This window comes from Bufo gargarizans, chromosome 10, assembly GCF_014858855.1.
Source record: "Bufo gargarizans isolate SCDJY-AF-19 chromosome 10, ASM1485885v1, whole genome shotgun sequence".
NCBI lineage: Eukaryota > Metazoa > Chordata > Amphibia > Anura > Bufonidae > Bufo > Bufo gargarizans.
The window spans coordinates 3,038,801-3,053,019 of NC_058089.1; the positions used below are offsets into that span (position 1 = coordinate 3,038,801).

Below are 14,219 nucleotides of genomic sequence, written 5' to 3' on the forward strand. Positions count from 1 at the left end.
ATCTGACACTGGGGACGACCAGGTACAAATCTACACACGGCCAGACTGTCCATAGATCCTACAGGGAAACTTCCTGGTGGGCCGATGACCAGGGCGCCACCTAAGCCCTCTTTACGGCCATCAGCCAAGTAAGTAATGATCTGGTGCTCCCAGACGGAAGTTACGCTGGGAGCATTAAGTACCTATGTACCTGGCTGATGGCCTCCGGCACCCTCCAGGCTCCTGAACTCAACCGTATAGCCATCCTGAGGCAACTGGAGTAGGAGCACAGAACGTGGCAGCTTCAGGGGAGGTATCTGGTTCTGCTGGGGCAGTATATTGTGCTGCACAGTGGTATCTGGTTCTGCTGAGGCAGTATATTGTGCTGCACTGTGGTATCTGGTTCTGTTGGAGCAGTATATTGTGCTGCACTGTGGTATCTGGTTCTACGGGGGCGGTATATTGTGCTGCACTGTGGTATCTGGTTCTACGGGGGCGGTATATTGTGCTGCACTGTGGTATCTGGTTCTGTTGGAGCAGTATATTGTGCTGCACTGTGGTATCTGGTTCTTACGGGGCAGTATATTGTGCTGCACTGTGGTATCTGGTTCTGCTGGGGCGGTATATTGTGCTGCACTGTGGTACCTGGTTCTGCTGGGGCGGTATATTGTGCTGCACTGTGGTATCTGGTTCTGTTGGAGCAGTATATTGTGCTGCACTGTGGTATCTGGTTCTACGGGGGCGGTATATTGTGCTGCACTGTGGTATTTGGTTCTGTTGGAGCAGTATATTGTGCTGCACTGTGGTATCTGGTTCTACGGGGGCGGTATATTGTGCTGCACTGTGGTATTTGGATCTGCTGGGGCGGTATATTGTGCTGCACTGTGGTATCTGGTTCTACGGGGCGGTATATTGTGCTGCACTGTGGTATCTGGTTCTGTTGGAGCAGTATATTTTGCTGCACTGTGGTATCTGGTTCTACGGGGGCGGTATATTGTGCTGCACTGTGGTATCTGGTTCTGTTGGTGCAGTATATTGTGCTGCACTGTGGTATCTGGTTCTACGGGGGCGGTATATTGTGCTGCACTGTGGTATTTGGTTCTGCTGGAGCAGTATATTGTGCTGCACTGTGGTATTTGGTTCTGCTGGGGCGGTATATTGTGCTGCACTGTGGTATCTGGTTCTACGGGGTGGTATATTGTGCTGCACTGTGGTATCTGGTTCTGTTGGAGCAGTATATTGTGCTGCACTGTGGTATCTGGTTCTGCTGGGGCAGTATATTGTGCTGCACTGTGGTATCTGGTTCTGCTGGGGCAGTATATTGAGCTGCACTGTGGTATCTGGTTCTGTTGGAGCAGTATATTGTGCTGCACTGTGGTATCTGGTTCTGCTGGGGCAGTATATTGTGCTGCACTGTGGTATCTGGTTTTACGGGGGCAGTATATTGTGCTGCACTGTGGTACCTGGTTCTGCTGGGGCGGTATATTGTGCTGCACTGTGGTATCTAGTTCTGTTGGAGCAGTATATTGTGCTGCACTGTGGTATCTGGTTCTGCTGAGGCGGTATATTGTGCTGCACTGTGGTATCTGGTTCTACAGGGGCGGTATATTGTGCTGCACTGTGGTATCTGGTTCTGTTGGAGCAGTATATTGTGCTGCACTGTGGTATCTGGTTCTGCTGGGGCAGTATATTGTGCTGCACTGTGGTATCTGGTTCTGTTGGAGCAGTATATTGCGTTGCACTGTCTGGGGGCTCCGAGATATAATAGGAAGGTCAGCCGCTGAGATGTCTGGGGGCTCAGCGATATAATGGGAAGGTCAGCCGCTGAGATGTCTGGGGGCTCAGTGATATAATAGGAAGGTCAGCCGCTGAGATGTCTGGGGGCTCAGTGATATAATAGGAAGGTCAGCCGCTGAGATGTCTGAGGGTTCAGTGATATAATAGGAAGGTCAGCCTCTGAGATGTCTGGGGGTTCAGTGATATAATGGGAAGGTCAGCCGCTGAGATGTCTGGGGGCTCAGTGATATAATAGGAAGGTCAGCCGCTGAGATGTCTGAGGGTTCAGTGATATAATAGGAAGGTCAGCCTCTGAGATGTCTGGGGGTTCAGTGATATAATGGGAAGGTCAGCCTCTGAGATGTCTGGGGGTTCAGTGATATAATGGGAAGGTCAGCCGCTGAGATGTCTGGGGGCTCAGTGATATAATAGGAAGGTCAGCCTCTGAGATGTCTGGGGGCTCAGCGATCTAATGGGAAGGTCAGCCTCTGAGATGTCTGGGGGCTCAGTGATATAATGGGAAGGTCAGCCGCTGAGATGTCTGGGGGTTCAGTGATATAATGGGAAGGTCAGCCGCTGAGATGTCTGGGGGTTCAGTGATATAATGGGAAGGTCAGCCTCTGAGATGTCTGGGGGCTCAGTGATATAATAGGAAGGTCAGCCGCTGAGATGTCTGGGGGTTCAGTGATATAATGGGAAGGTCAGCCTCTGAGATGTCTGGGGGTTCAGTGATATAATAGGAAGGTCAGCCGCTGAGATGTCTGGGGGTTCAGTGATATAATAGGAAGGTCAGCCGCTGAGATGTCTGGGGGTTCAGTGATATAATAGGAAGGTCAGCCGCTGAGATGTCTGGGGGCTCAGTGATATAATGGGAAGGTCAGACGCTGAGATGTCTGGGGGCTCAGTGATATAATAGGAAGGTCACCCGCTGAGATGTCTGGGGGCTCAGTGATATAATAGGAAGGTCACCCGCTGAGATGTCTGGGGGCTCAGTGATATAATAGGAAGGTCACCCGCTGAGATGTCTGGGGGCTCAGTGATATAATGGGAAGGTCAGACGCTGAGATGTCTGGGGGCTCAGCGATATAATGGGAAGGTCAGACGCTGAGATGTCTGGGGGCTCAGTGATATAATAGGAAGGTCACCCGCTGAGATGTCTGGGGGCTCAGTGATATAATAGGAAGGTCAGCCGCTGAGATGTCTGGGGGCTCAGTGATATAATGGGAAGGTCAGCCGCTGAGATGTCTGGGGGCTCAGCGATATAATGGGAAGGTCAGCCGCTGAGATGTCTGGGGGCTCAGTGATATAATAGGAAGGTCACCCGCTGAGATGTCTGGGGGCTCAGTGATATAATAGGAAGGTCAGCCGCTGAGATGTCTGGGGGTTCAGTGATATAATGGGAAGGTCACCCGCTGAGATGTCTGGGGGCTCAGTGATATAATAGGAAGGTCAGCCGCTGAGATGTCTGGGGGCTCATGGGGGATCTGTGGATGACGCACCGTTATGGTGAATCTGTGGATGGCACTGTTATGGGGGCATCTGTGGATGACAGATAAATAGCATCTTATGCTATGTGTCATCCACAGATCCTCCTCCCCCATAACAGTGTCCCTGTGTATTGTGAATGACCCCCCCAATACAGGGGGTGAGAGCTGGCACCTACAGTAGTTTTGTAATGGCAGCGGGGCCCAGTGCAGTCACTGTAGTCTATTGCACCGGGCCCCACTCACTGTACTAATCGTATCTAACTGCAGGCAATGTTTAACTATAGAATATCTTCAATCCAGCAGCCTGTACTTACGTCCATAGGAGGCAGGAGGCTGGGCGGTTGGGTGGTCACTGGCAGCGTAACTCACTACGTCACGCGGCCGCGCTGCCTGCTTCATTCATAAAGTGGGCGGAGCAGGCGCGTGACGTAGTGAGTTACGCTGCCAGTGCCCGCCCAGCCTCCTGCCTGCTACAGACGTAAGTACAGGCTGCTGGATTGAAGATATGCTATAGTTAAACATTGCCTGCAGTTAGATACGATTAGTACAGTGAGCGGGGCCCGGTGCAATAGAATACAGTGACTGCACTGGGCCCCGCTGCCATTACAAAACAAGATGCCGGCCCCCAGCCCCTCCTCGCTGATACACCTCCGTCCGCGCTGTGCAGCATGTGGTCGGCAGTGTATCAGTGTAAACGGCAGCATTCGCCCCATAAGACGCCATTTTCCTCCCACATTTGGGAAGGGGGGGGGGGGGTTCCACCAGTATGGGGTCTGATCTATCACTACCCAATCAGGGCCTACCCCTTCTCCTCCTCCGTAGTGACTACTCCTAGTGAGTGCATCCGCTCTAAATCCAATGTGTGTTCTTGGAAAGGCGAAGGGTAACATCCATTACTACTTTTATGGATATCGGAGCAGAATTGGCGTCTAGTTGTGAATCTGAAATCTTGGGGAGATTTATATCATCAAGAAATGTTTTTGTCTCTTGTTTAGTTGGCTGACGGGTATTTTTGTCGCTCGATGGGTTATATAGTTTAGCTTGGATTGATGCCAATGTATTTGCTATCCGTTCAGCGTCTGATCTTTGCTGATCCTATACGAGTCTAGTGGGTATAATTTGAGCATTTTCTCCTTCCGCAGTAGCAATAGGCCTTGTAGTTTTGCTCTATATTCCCACAAGAGCTTATTGTTCTCTGGAGTTTATTTTGGGCTTCTCGTCTTATGTTTTCTATAAGTTGGGTGTTTTCTTTCTTTTTTGATTCTTGAGCCGCCTGTAATAGAGTGCTCCTCGTGAGGGCTTTATGGGGTGTAGACGAGGAGATGCTCTCACAGAATAGGGATAGTTGGTCTGATATATTTCCCCAACGAGGACTGATTTAATAGATATTCATTAAGACGCCAAGGCGAATAGCTTCCCTCATTTGAAGCATGTATAGCGGTTGGGGCGTGATCGCTCCCGGTAATCGCTCTTATGTCCGCCATGAGTACTAATTGCAATGTATGTTTATCCACCCAAAAATTATCACATCTGGAGTATGATAAATGTCTATTATAATAAAAAGTAAAGGGTCTTTTTGAGCCATGTGGACATCTCCACGGGTCATGGAGATCCTCATAGTGGAGCTGTGTTAGGAGACATGTATGACGTGGTGGAGGTGTCCAGCTCTAGGTCATTAATATTGAAGTCTTCTCCTGTAATGACTCTGTTTGGATTGTATCTTAGAAGGACCTAGCCAGGAAAGTGTGCGGATTCCTATGAGGAGCGTAGATATTGGCCGGGGTGTATCTGACATTATTAATATCTCCCATAATGATCATATCTGCTCTGGGGGTCAGCAATAACAAAAATGAATGTAAAATGAATGTAGCCTAAAAAAAGTCACACAATATGGCACACTTTTATGAAGTGTCACGAAAAGAGGGCGGGGCTTAACAGAAGGGGCAGGGCTTCGCCTAGTGCCCCCTAGATTTACTATACGCTCGCCCAAGGCTGGCGAATATCTGGTGCACAGCAGGCAGAGATCTGCATCCAGGCTGGGGCATGGAGACCCCCAGTCTTTATAAATCCCCTCCACTGAGTCCATGACGCCTATCCTGACTCCTATCTTTTTCTTATTAAAAGTCGGGAATATACAGTTGCAAGAAAAAGTATGTGAACCCTTTGGAATGATATGGATTTCTTGCCAAATTGGTCAAAAATGTGATCTGATCTTCATCTAAGTCACAACAATAGACAATCACAGTCGGCTTAAACTAATAACACACAAATAATTAAATGTTACCATGTTTTTCTCGTACATTCCATTGGGGGACACAGACCATGGGTATAGCTTAGAGGTATTACTAGGAGGGACACTATGCAAAACAAAACTCCTCCTCCTCGGGCTATACCCCCAGACACCTCCAGGAGGACTTCAGTCTTTGCTTAGTGTCCGTCCAAGGAGGTGACGCTTATTCTTCTCTTTCCTTTGGGGACATTTTGGCACTGGAGTACTGGCATCTCTTCCCCCTTAAACTTCCATCATAACTGATGATGACGCGTTCGGGGGGGCGGAGCCTCGGCATGCCGCTCTGACTCTCCTTACATCGGAGACTATGTTTGCTCACGGCCGTGCAGCTCCTCATCTCTCTACACCGGAGACTTCTGCTAGCGTTGCCTGGGTGGTAGGATAACAGCTTGCTCTGCTCCTGATCTTTGCAGCAACTGGTAGGAGATCTTTTACTGTGAGTTTCCATCATGCCAAAGCCTGGGGCACTTAAATCTGCCAAGGCCTCCTCTCAGGCTCTTTTGGGGTCATGCAAGGTGTGCCTTCTGCCTTTTTCTGCCTCTGGCACCTGTGACTCGTGCCCTGCTCCTGGACAGGATCAGCCTCCTTCTCTTGCTCAGCCCAGTCCTCCCTCTGCCCCTGCGGAACCGGCGGTACCCGCCTGGGCTTCCGCCATGTCTAGTGCGGCAGCGGATCTGGCCCTAGTTGCCAAGGCAGCCATGTCCTTCATGGAGCGTATGGCAGCTACTACTCCAGTAGCATCCACCACTCCATCTCCTCTCAGTGATTCTCACAGGGGGCGTCTGACGTCTAAGAGGCAGCGTGAGCGGCAGCATTCCTCGTCGGATGACTCCGCTTCTTCCCCACGCCTTGAGGCATGCCCGTTTGACTCTCCCTCTCGTGGGGAGCGCAAATCCGAAGGGGAATTGTCCAGATCGGACGAGGCCACGGAGCTGGAACCTCTGCCTAAGCTTTCCACCATGGTATCCGAATTGGTGGAGGCTGTCCGTGACACTTTTAATATCCAAGGAGATTCCACTCCCTCCACTAGTCGGGAGTTCTCCCTCTTTCCGCCCAAAAGGCCCGAATCCGCAGTGTTCCCCGTTCATGAGGAATTCACAGCGGTCATATCAAAGGCTTGGGACCGACCCAATCAGAAATTTTCGGCCACCAAGCGCATGGATACGCTTTACCCTTTCCCCTCTGACTCGGTGGAAAAGTGGACTTCTTCCCCAAGGTAGATCCTCCGGTGGCCAGGTTGGCCAAGAACACGGCCCTTCCTGTCCTAGACGGTTCCTCCCTGCAGGATGCGGTGGACAGATGCCTGGATTCACTTTCGAAGTCCATCTTCTCTCTGGCGGGCGCTTCCCTGCGATCGGCTTTTGCGTCGGCTTGGGTTGCCAGAGCCCTTACGGCGTGGTTGCAGCGCCACCACCAGGATCTGACGGAACAGGGCGCCCCTGCAGACACTTTGGAATTTATTCTCCAAATGTCTCAGGCTTCTAAATATCTCTGTGAAGCTTCAATGGATATCGGTTCTCTATTTGCCCGTATTTCGGCCCTCTCGGTCATTCAGCGTAGAGAGGTTTGGTTGAAGGTGTGGGATGCTGATGCTTCTTCCAAGCGTTCCCTCGCTAACCTTCCCTTTGAAGGATCTAGGCTCTTTGGAGCCCAGTTGGACGAATTCATTTCTGCCGCAACGGGGGGCAAGAGTACGCATCTGCCTCAATCCAGATCCAAATGGCCCTTTCGATCTCGGGCTTCAGGGTTCCGGGTCCAGTCCTTTCGTCGCTTCTCCACGGCCAGGGCGTCTTCGTCCTCGTCGGCTGGGGGATCCCAGGAATCCCGCAAGAAGCCTTTCTTCAAACCCCAGCCCTCTTGGCGACCACGGGCACAGTCAACCCGTCCCCCTGCTCCCAAACAGCCCTCCGCATGAAGGGGTGCCCCCACCCCTCGTGGTGGGGGGCGTTTGCTCTCATTTCAACAGGTTTGGAGGGCTCACATTCAGGACGCCTGGGCTCTGGAGATTGTGACGTCCGGTTACAGTTTGGAGTTCGCGTCCAGCCCGCCAGAACGTTTTTTCCCGTCTCGCATTCCGGGGGATCCAGCCAGGGCCTCGGACCTCCTTTTGGCGGTCTCCTCTCTTCTGGACCGGGGTGTCATTTTTCCCGTTCCCCCGGAGGAACAGGGAACAGGTTTTTACTCAAACCTGTTCGTCGTTCCGAAAAAGGAGGGGTCGGTGCGCCCGATACTGGATCTGAAACTTCTGAACAAGTTTCTACGGGTGCGGAGGTTTCGCATGGAATCCCTCCGTTATTGCTTCTCTGCTTCCAGGGGAATTTCTCGCGTCTGTGGACATTCAAGACGCCTACTTACACGTCCCGATTGCTATTGAGACCTACATCCTGAGGAAGAGAGGCTTCTCTGATGCTGTGGTGAGAACCATGATCAGAGCTCGAAAGCCGGCTTCTTCGCGGATCTATTATCGCACCTGGAGGGCCTATCTAACCTTTTGTGAGAAGTCGGGTTTTCCGCCGCTTTCGTTTCTCTGTTCCGGTGGTGCTGGCCTTTCTACAGTCCGGCCTTGAGGTGGGGCTGTCGCTCAGTTCTTTGAAGGGTCAGGTTTCGGCCTTGGCGGTCTTTTTTCAACGGTTTATTGCCTTTTTGGGGCCTGTGAGAACCTTCCTGCAGGGGGTGGCGCATTCGGTTCCTCCGTATGTTCCTCCCTTACCCCCCTGGGATCTTAACCTGGTCCTGTGCGCCCTTCAGGAGGCGCCTTTTGAGCCTCTGAGGGAGGTCTCCCTAGTCTTCCTCACCTGGAAGGTGGTTTTTCTGGTGGCCATTACCTCCATCAGGAGGGTTTCGGAGCTGGCCGCGCTTTCCTGTCAGGAGCCTTTTCTGGTCTTCCACCAGGATAAGGTGGTGCTACGGCCGGTTCCTTCTTTTTTGCCCAAGGTGGTTTCCCCGTTCCACCTTAACGAGGATCTTGTCCTGCCCTCTTTTTGTCCTTCTCCGGCGAACCCCAAGGAACGTGCTCTCCACTCTCTGGACGTCGTCAGGGCCCTGAAAGTGTATCTGGGGGCCACCGCCTCCTTTCGTCGTTCGGACTCCCTCTTTGTGGTTCCCGAGGGGTCTCGTAAGGGTCTGGCGGCTTCCAAGGTTACTGTGGCGCGGTGGATCCGTTCCGCTATTGCTGCGGCCTATCGCGCTCGTGGTCAGGTTCCCCCGTCGCGGATTACCGCTCACTCCACAAGGGCAGTGGGAGCTTCCTGGGCCAGACGCAATCGCGCCTCCGCCTCCCAGTTGTGTAAGGCTGCCACTTGGTCGTCCTTGCATACGTTCACAAAGTTTTATCAGTTGCACTCGCTGGCCTCGGCTGATGCTGTCCTCGGGCGCAGGGTATTGCAGGCCGTGGTGCCCGTTTAACGGTTGGACGTTTTTTCTCCTGGCTGTTGGTTTTTCCCACCCCATGGACTGCTTTTGGACGTCCCATGGTCTGTGTCCCCCAATGGAATGTACGAGAAAAGGAGATTTTTGTGAAACTCACCTGTAAAATCTTTTTCTCGTCTTTTCCATTGGGGGACACAGCTCCCGCCCACTTTTTTCGTTTATGCTCAGGGTGTGTTGGTGTGATGGTTTCCACTGTGGTTTTTTTCAGTTCTCCTTCTCCTACTGCTTTTGCAACGACTGAAGAATAAGCGTCACCTCCTTGGACAGACACTAAGCAAAGACTGAAGTCCTCCTGGAGGTGTCTGGGGGTATAGCCCGAGGAGGAGGAGTTTCGTTTTGCATAGTGTCCCTCCTAGTAATACCTCTAAGCTATACCCATGGTCTGTGTCCCCCAATGGAAAAGACGAGAAAAAGATTTTACAGGTGAGTTTCACAAAAATCTCCTTATTTTCCCTTGCGGATGCTTGCGATTTTCACGCAACCCTATTCACTTGCGAAAATCACAGCTCGTGTGCACTGCCCCATAGAAATGAATGGGTTAGGATTCAGTGCGGGGGCAATGCGTTCAACTCGCGCATTGCATCCTCGCGGAATATTCGCCTGTGTGAAAGGGGCCTTAAGTTTTTTATCACGCGTGTGAAAAACGCATCAAAACGCATTGCACCTGCGCGGAAAAAAACTGAACGCAATCGCAGACAAAACTGACTGAAATTGCTTGCAAAATGTTGCGAGTTTCACTGAACGCATCCGGAGCCAATCCGTCACGCTCGTGTGAAAGAGACCTAAAATTGTTTGTACCGGCGTCTGTGATGCTTATACAAACCATATTGCGACCTCTGGGTGTAATCCTTGTATGTAGTGGTAAATACATACCAAAAGTGGACCAAGGAGGGTCCAGGCTCATTGATGTAGCCCAAGTAGCTGAAAAAAGGTCTATACTAGCTATGAAACAAAGGTGTTAGAATACACAGTGCTTCACAGCTGGCTGTCATACTGCCCATAGTGACTCTGCCCACTGCTGAAAGTGCCTACAATGTTCATGTGAAGTGAACTGTGGAGCAATGGAAGAAGGTGACCTGAGTTGATTAGTCACTTTATACATGATGTAAAGCTTGTTTGCAGAGATAGTGTGAAGCACTAGACAATATTCTGCTAGAAACTTTGGGTCATGGCATTCATGTGAATGTGAAATGTACCTGTTGTAGCTTTCCACCTGCAACAGACCAGTACCCTCCTTCATGCCAGTGGTGCCCCTAATGGCAGTGCCCTCTTCCAGCAGAAGAATTCCTGACCACACTGCAAAAACTGTCCAAGAACGAGGAACATGCCAGATACTTCAAGGTGGTGACTTGTCTCCAAATTCTCCAGATTCTTCATCGATAACCAATCCATCAGAGTGAAAGGTTTAATCAGATGTGCAATCTCTGCATCAGGTAATGAAGAGATAACGAAGAATAAAATACGGAATGTGAGGGCACTTAGCTGTCAGTCATCTCGCTGCTAGTGGGGGGTGGGTTTGGGATTGGAGAAATATTGTGCAACCAATATGCTTGCATCTTCCTTGTTGCTAATTCTTGGATGTTGCATCATCCCCAATGTTTGTGTTGTGTATTTAAAGGGAACCTGTCACCGGGATTTTGTGTATAGAGCTGAGGACATGGGTTGCTAGATGGCCGCTAGCACATCCGCAATACCCAGTCCCCATAGCTCTGTGTGCTTTTATTGTGTAAATAAACCGGTTTGATACATATGCAAATTATCCTGAGATGAGTCCTGTATGTGAGATGAGTCAGGGACAGGACTCATCTCAGGTTAATTTGCATATGTATCAAATCGGTTTATTTACACAATAAAAACACACAGAGCTATGGGGACTGGGTATTGCGGATGTGCTAGCGGCCATCTAGCAACCCATTTCCCCAGCTCCATACACAAAATCCCGGTGACAGGTTCCCTTTAATATGCAAAATGTTTAATTAAAAAAATAAGAATGAAGGATAATAATTCAAATTAATGGTTAATGGATAGACGGAAGGACGATGGATCAATGGATGGATATGTAGATTATGGACAGACAGATGGTTGGATGGATAGATTGATGGATGATAAATGAGTGAATGATAAAAAGATGAATGCATGATGGATAAATCAATGGGTTGATGATGGATCGATAAACTGATGAAAAGAGTGAATGATGGATCAATGAATGCTAGATTGCAAAATTGTGGAAAAAGGGATAGATGATAGATCAATGTATGATTTACGACAATGATTTATGAATTGATGGATGGCGGATCAATAGGTAATTGATGATGGTCAATGAATTTATTGATACATTGAATAATAGTTTGACGATGGATGGGTGGATTATGGTTTAGAGGATTATGGATCGTTGGATGGATGGATTGATCAATAGATTGATAGATGGACAGGTAACCGATTTATAGATGTATGATGGATGAATGGACCATTGTTAGGTTATGGATGGATGATAGTGGACAGATGGTGAATTAATAGATTTAATCCTTGGATAGATAATGGATCAATTGATGGTTGATGGATATTGTTGGATGGGTGGATAATGGATGGATAACAGATTGATAGTTTACTGATGGTGATGGATCAATGGACTTTATAGATGGATAATACATTGATTGATGGATGATGAATGAATGTATGGAAGTTGGATCAATGCTTGATGGATCAACGGACCTACAGTGCCTTAAAAAGTATTTATACCCCTTGAACTTTTCCATATTTTTTACACATTACACATTAAATTTTATTGCAATTTTATGACAGACAACCACAAAGTAGCAAGTATGTGTGAAGTGAAAAGAAAATGATACATAGTCTTCACGAGTTTTTATAAATAAAAATATGTGGCGTGCATTTGTATTTAGCCCCCCTGAGTTAATACTTTGTAGGACCACTTTTCGCTACAATTACAGCTGCAAGTCTTTTGCTGTATGTCTACCAGCTTTGCACATCTAGAGGATGAAATCTTTGCAAAATAGCCCAAGCTCAGTCAGATTGGATGGAGAGCATCTGTGAACAGCAATATTCAATTCTTGCCACAGAGTCTTAGTGGGATTTAGGTATGGACTTTGGGCTCATGCACACAACCTTGCCGTTTTTTGCAGTCTGCAAAAAATGGATGCCGCCCGTGTGCCTTCCACAATTTGCGGAACGGAACAGGAGGCCAATTTTATAATTGCCTATTCTTGTCACAAAATGGAAAAGAATAGGGCATGCCTTATAATTTTTGCAGGGCCACAGAATGGAGCAACGGAAGCGGACAGCACACAGAGTGCTGTCCACATCTTTTGCGGACCCATTGAAATGAATGGTTCCGTATACGGACTGTATATGGAATCAAAATACGGCCCGTATACGGAACGCAAAGAACGTTCATGTGCATGAGCACTTTGACTGGGCCATTTTAACACTGTGCTTTTATTTATTCCATTGTAGCTCTGGCTGTATGTTTAGGGTCATTGTCCTGCTGGAAGGTGAACCTCCACCCCAGTCTCAAGTCTTTTGCAGCCTCTACCAGGTTTTCCTCCAGTATTGCACTGTATGTAGCTTTATCCATCTTCCCATCAACTCTGATCAGCCTACTTGTCCCTGCTGAAGAAAAGCATCCCCACAGCATGATGCTGCCACCACCATGTTTCACGATGGGGATGGTGTGTTCAGTGTGATGTGCGGTGTTAGTTTTCTACCACTATATTTTAGGTGTCACCTACGTGGCTTGTGGCAAACGGGGCTTCTTATGACTTACTTTCAAAAATGGCTTTATTCTTGACACTCTTCCATAAAGGCCAAATTTGGGGAGTACACAACTAATAGTTGTCCTGTGGACAGATTCTGCCACCTGAGCTGTTGATCTCTGCAGCTCCTCCAGAGTGACCATAGGCCTCTTGGATGCTTCACTAATTAGTGCTCTCCTTGTCTGGACTGTCAGTTTAGGTGGACAGCCATGTCTTGGTAGGTTTTCAGTTGTGCCATACTCCTTCCATTTTTGGATGATGGATTTAACAGTGCTCCGTGGGATGTTCAGAGCTTGGGATATTTTTTTTTTTTATAACCTAACCCTGCTTAACACTTCAACACAACTTTATCCCTGACCTGTCTGCTGTGTTCCTTGGTTTTCATGATGCTGTTTGATCACTGATGTTCTCTAACAAACCTCTGAGGCCTTCACAGAACAGCTGTAGTTATACTGAGAATACATTACACATAGGCGGACTCTATTTACTAATCAATTGACTTCTGAAGGCAATTGGTCACACTGGATTTTTTTTAGGGGTTAGGGGTATCAGAGTACAAGGGGCTGAATACAAATGCACGCCACATTTTTCAGATTTTTTTATTTATTAAAAATGTTGACAACCATTTATCATTTTCTTTTCACTTCACTACTTTATGTTGATCTAACACATAAAATCCCAATAAAATACAAGTTTGTGATTGTAACGTGAAAAAATTTGTAAATGTTTAAGGGCTATGAATACTTTTCCAAGGCACTGTATGATGGATCCATGGATTGATGATGGATGGATTCATAGATCAATGGATGGATAATGGATTAATTGATTGATAAGGTATTGAAGATATATTGATGGACGAATGATGGCTCAATGGATGGATAGGTGCATAGATGATGGATGGATCATAGATTGATGGAGTGATAAAAATTGATTGATAATGGATGAATTAATGGAGACGGAGGAATGAAGGCTCAATAGATTTATGGATTGATGATTTATGGCTGGATGGATTAATTGGTGAATTATTAATCAACAGATAAAATTAGATCCATGGATGGATAATTGATTGATGCATGAATTGATTATAAATTGATGGATTAATAGATCAATTGATGGCGTCTTTATGGCTAGTTGATGGATTTATGGTTAATGGGTTCATCAATGGGTGATGGATCGATAGATGATAGTTATATTGATAAACTAATAATGAGGGATTGATGGATATATGAATGACTGATCCATTCATAGAACAATGATAGACAATGGATCGATTAAAAGGGTATTCCGGTTACCATAAATACACTACGTGCAGAATTATTAGGCAAATGAGTATTTTGACCACATCATCCTCTTTATGCATGTTGTCTTACTCCAAGCTGTATAGGCTCGAAAGCCTACTACCAATTAAGCATATTAGGTGATGTGCATCTCTGTAATGAGAAGGGGTGTGGTCTAATGACATCAACACCCTATATCAGGTGTGCA

At 47.9% G+C, this 14,219-nt stretch overlaps 1 protein-coding gene across 1 annotated transcript in view; it reads left to right on the plus strand.

Annotated features, from left to right (window-relative positions):
- Positions 1-14,219, plus strand: part of LOC122920710 — a 69,531-nt gene that overhangs the window by 12,213 nt on the left and 43,099 nt on the right. Inside the window, 1 exon segment of the mRNA XM_044270418.1 lies at positions 7,846-8,025. Coding sequence (XP_044126353.1) covers positions 7,846-8,025 — 180 coding nt within the window.